Genomic DNA, 4,828 nt, shown 5'->3' with positions numbered 1-4,828 from the left:
AATTTGTCTATTAAGCACCTACCCTATGTCACTCTGGGTACTGCTCACTGTATTGCATATCACACTAGTTTGACTCTACCTGGGATGCCAAAAAATGGGTGTTAATGGAATAATCTTCACATGCCACAGAAAAGACACATTTTCCCATGAGACAGCAGAAAAGTCAAAACAGCTTCACTGGATTTAAGCAAAATTTTTAAAAGAAGAAACAGAAAGTGATGGTGCAGCATAAAATACACATTTTTACACACATACATCCTTTAGTTGGCACATTAAACACCTGACAAATAGATGTATATTGTTTCAAGAAAATATATAAAAGATGTAAATTCAAATGAAAGTATTTACACACTGAATCAACAGTTCATTTGTGCCTGCTTAATGGATCAGTTTTCAGTTACTCTTAACAACAGAGCTCTCTGCTGTGAAAGCTACATTCTGAATAACAAAAGTCTTCTGACTGGTGTCTTTCTCTCTCTTCTTCCTGCACAGTTTTTCACAGCACAAGAGATTAAACAGATGCTTTTGCGAATCCTGTGAGATCATATACAGCAGAGGGTTCATACAGCAGTGAGAATAGGCAACCATTTCACAAATATGGTAGATGATACTCAAGCACTCCTGTGCCTTGCAACCTTTGGGTGTATAGACAGACTTGATTAAAAGCATAATATGGTATGGCCCCCAGCAAATGAAGAAGGCTGCAACAATACACAACAGCAAAGCTACAGTCGTGTGCTTCTTTTTCTTTAAACCTTGTAAAACCGTCTTGAGGATTGAAGAATAGCAAAAAATAATGATGGCAAATGGGAGGAAGAATAGGAGTGATACTTGGAGATAACGTCCAAGCTTGTCATCAGATCCATCCTCACAATAGTTAAAACCATCCCACTTTACCACCTTTACGTTTATGGCTTCACTCAGTGATGCTGAGATGCTGATGACCCAGGCAGATATACAAGCACCGATTGCATACTTCTTTCTAGCATGGTTGCTGGGCCACTTGTGCAGCACCACTTTAATGAAACGATCCACTGTCATGGCAGTCAGCAGAATGACACTGCTGTACAGCCCAACAAAGAATGCAGCAGTCAGGAATTTGCAGACAAATTCCCCAAAGACCCAGTTGTGAAAATGATCAACGGCCCAAAATGGAAGTGTGATGGTGAAGATCAAATCAGAGCAGACCAGGTTCAGGATGAAAATATTTGTGACGCTTGTCAGTTTCTCGTAGATGAAGAGAACACATAAGAGGAGGCTGTTGCCTATGACACTGATAATGAAGATCAAGATGAAGAGTGTCCCAGTTGAAATTGGAAAGTCAGTCTCACAAAGATAGGCAGCCTCATCACTCACTTCATCATTGATTGTGAACGTGTTTGCCATTGTTAATTTTCTAGAAAACATAAACACAAAGCTAGATTTTTTTTCTCTAAAATGACACAAATTCTTGCTTTTAGTTTTAGTTTTTTCATGTTACATAAACCATGCATTCTAGTAAAGTACAAAATTAGAGGAGCAAACACAACAACTTACTTCAAGCATCACTTGTCAAGTCTTCTGTTGAATTGAGCTGTGCTGACAAAGCTGTAATGTACTTAAACAAATCAGTGTTCCTCTTTTTGTTTCAAATTAAGTCAGAGATGCCTCCTTGCCAAAGATCACATTAAAAAAAACATATGCAATCCTTTTCTCACAGTGAAACTGAAAGTTGAAAATGAAACTCAAACTGACTGTTTGGAACACAAATGTTTGAATATTTTTTTCTCATACTTATCAGGGACATATAACTGTGCACAAACATGCTGCACAAATCAGAACACATATAAACATAGATGTATGATTGTTTTTTGTAAAGCATGAAAATGCTGACTATATAATTTTTATGTAAAAGCACAATACCAACCATTGTGTTGGTAAGAAAGTATTTCCTGCTGATAAAATGAAATGTATCCATGATATCATCAAAGTGACAGATTTATGATATCTCTGATGGTATGCCCAGCATAGTAGATCAACATCGAAAGTTTTCAGTTGTAAAACTGCACGGTTCTACAGCAAGAATAGATAACTACAAAAAATTACATGAAGGCTACCAAATGAAGCACATCATATTACACATCAATTAACTTAGAATGGTCCAGATATGCAATACAGAAGTCAGTGTTGACTATTAAGAATGCAGGCAAAAAGACTGACACCATGTTTGCAGATAATTCCCAAGTGAAATTAGATTTAAAAGAAGACTGAATTTCTCAAACTGAAATTTGAAATCAGAGTGTGTTAACATATTAGGCAAACAAAGAGAGAAGTCAATAAGCTGTTGATCAGTTCATCCATATAATTTAAATCATCAACTGAGAGTCAGCCTCTTCTCATACAGAGAGATATACAAAAGCAGGAGTACCAACATTCAGCAACAAGCTCTCAAACTGAGACCAAGGCAGCGGATAAATAAGCACAACCGTTACAGCTACAGAACTCCAGGTGTCCGAGTCTGACCAAAAAAGTCACTGTGCCTTCACCCGAATTCTACTGACACAAACAAAAGTAAATCAAATGATCTGAAAATGAAAGTCTTAAATACCCACTAGTTATTGCAGTAACAACCAAGCCCATGTTAAGTATTCAGTTCATAATGCGAGACATTTCTTTTTGCCTTTGTAATGAAATAGTAAAAAGAGTTCACTTTAATTCCATACCCATACCCAAACATTTTCCTATATTTGTCTTTGAAACCTTTAGATTTTAATTATTACATAAATCATTTCCCATTACTATGTTGTCACCTTACTCAAAAGAGATCAAATGCCACGGAGAGCTTACCGTGTGCTTGCACTCCATGTGACTTTAGGTACTGCTCAATGAGTCTCTCCATGATTGTGTTATTGCACTCATACTTGACCAGTCTGACTCTATCAGCAATCACAAAAATCTGCTGTCAGTGCATTTTTTTCCAACCCAGTCTATCCTGACATACCATAAGAACAGAGAAGTGAAAATAGCTTCAAGAGATTCTAGCAACATTTTCTTTTTTACAGGCACAGCTGATTAAAGCGGTGAAATACACATCTTTACACACATAAATCTTTGACTTTGCACATTTAAAAAAAACAAAAACATGGATGTATATAATTTCAGGAGAATATATAAAAGATGTCAAATCAAATAAAAATAGTTACAGACTGAATTGGTGTTTAATTTCAACTGTGTATGTTTAATGGATGCAGTTCCAACTGAACAGCAGAACTCGCAGTTGTGAAAGCTATATTATGAGTAACAGAAATGTTCTGGCCAGTGTCTTCCTCTCTTTTCTTCCTGCACAATTTTTCACAGCATAAAAGATTAAACAGATGCTTTCGCATCTTCTGCGAGAGCATACATAGCAGAGGGTTCATACAGCAGTGAGAATAGGCAAGCATTTCACAAACATGGTAGGCAACTTCTAACCGTTCCTCTGCCTTACAACCTTTGGGTTTATAAAGAGAAGTAATTAAAAGCATAATATGGTATGGCCCCCAGCAAAAGAAAAAGGCTGCAACAATACACAACAGCACAGCAACAGTTCTGTTCTTCTTTCTGTTTAAAGCTTGTAAAACTTTCATTAGGATGGCAGAATAGCAGAAAATAATGATGGCAAATGGGAGGAAGAATAGCAGTGATACTTGGAGATAACGTCCAAGCTTGTCATCAGATCCATTCTCACAATAATTACGATTATCCCAGTTTACTGCTTTTACTTTAATAGCATCACTCAGGGATGCCGAGATGCTGATGACCCAGGCAGCTATACAGGCACCAACTCCACACCTCTTCCTTTTAACTTGGTTGCTCGGCCAGTTGTGCAGCACCACGAGAATGAAACGATCCACTGTCATAGCAGTCAGCAGAATGACACTGCTGTACAGCCCAACAAAGAATGCAGCAGTCAGGAATTTGCAGACAAAGTCCCCAAAGACCCAGTGGTGTAAATGATCAACGGCCCAAAATGGAAGTGTGATGGTGAAGATCAAATCAGAGCAGACCAGGTTCAGGATGAAAATATTTGTGATACTTTTCAGGCCCTCGTAGATGAAAAGAACACATAAGAGGAGGCTGTTGCCTATGACGCTGATGATAAAGATCAAGATGAAGAAAGGGCCAGTAAAAGTTGGAAAATCAGTCTCACAAAGATATGCAACATCCCTCAGTCCATGGTCACTCATTATGAAGTTGTTTGTCATTGTCAGTTTTCTAGAAAAAATATAAACACAAAACTAGATTTATAAAATGTAGGTACATTACCTCTGCTTTTACTATAAAATGACACAAACTGTTGATTTTAGTTTTCATCTTATGTAAGCCATAGGGATAGAGAAATCACTTACCCAAATCATCAGCTGTCATGCCTTGTGGTCAGTTGCATTGTGCTGGAAAAGTTGTGATGTTCTTGTGTTAACTTACAGTTCCTCTTTTTATTCACAGTAAGTCAGAGTTGCAGTAACCGTTTTTTCTCTTTTGCAAAACATATGAATATTGCTGATGATATTAAAATGTGATTATGAGGACAGTACCCAAAACCTGTTGGAAAGACGTTATTTTCAGCTGAAAATTGGAAAGATACAGCAAACCTACAAAAAACTGACAATGATAACCTAAAATATACTTCTAATAATATGTACAGCATATTCAGTAGGTCAATGTATTTTAAAATTGCTACAGCAGAATAACAATAAAAGGTCCCAATCGTATGAACTGCAAAACCTGAAAATAACTTGATGAAACACAGCATACACGTCACTGTTATTAAACTAAAACTTCACGCTCTTTATCCTAAGTTACACTTTCC

The 4,828-nt window shown here is 37.0% G+C and overlaps 2 protein-coding genes across 2 annotated transcripts; both read right to left on the bottom strand.

Annotated features, from left to right (window-relative positions):
- Positions 1–393: 393 nt before the first annotated feature.
- On the bottom strand, positions 394–1,386 carry LOC134616132 (chemokine XC receptor 1-like). The gene has a single exon (XM_063460873.1). The coding sequence runs from the start codon at positions 1,384–1,386 to the stop codon at positions 394–396; it is 993 nt and encodes a 330-aa protein (XP_063316943.1).
- Positions 1,387–3,201: 1,815 nt separating this feature from the next.
- On the bottom strand, positions 3,202–4,478 carry LOC134617463 (chemokine XC receptor 1-like). Its single transcript, XM_063462712.1, has 2 exons — positions 4,368–4,478; positions 3,202–4,233 (listed from the first exon to the last, which is right to left on the bottom strand). The coding sequence occupies exon 2, from the start codon at positions 4,221–4,223 to the stop codon at positions 3,204–3,206; it is 1,020 nt and encodes a 339-aa protein (XP_063318782.1). The 5' UTR covers positions 4,224–4,233; positions 4,368–4,478; the 3' UTR covers positions 3,202–3,203.
- Between the last annotated feature and the right edge of the window lie 350 nt (positions 4,479–4,828).

Source organism: Pelmatolapia mariae, linkage group LG18 (genome assembly GCF_036321145.2).
Source record: "Pelmatolapia mariae isolate MD_Pm_ZW linkage group LG18, Pm_UMD_F_2, whole genome shotgun sequence".
NCBI classification, from domain to species: Eukaryota; Metazoa; Chordata; class Actinopteri; order Cichliformes; family Cichlidae; genus Pelmatolapia; species Pelmatolapia mariae.
Note: the sequence above shows the minus strand (reverse complement) of the source record. Positions and strands in the feature narration are given on the sequence as shown.

Bases quoted from the DNA above. Each gene is read 5' to 3' on its own strand.
- LOC134616132 (XM_063460873.1), bottom strand. From the start codon at position 1,386: ATGGCAAACACGTTCACAATCAATGATGAAGTGAGTGATGAGGCTGCC.
- LOC134617463 (XM_063462712.1), bottom strand. From the start codon at position 4,223: ATGACAAACAACTTCATAATGAGTGACCATGGACTGAGGGATGTTGCA.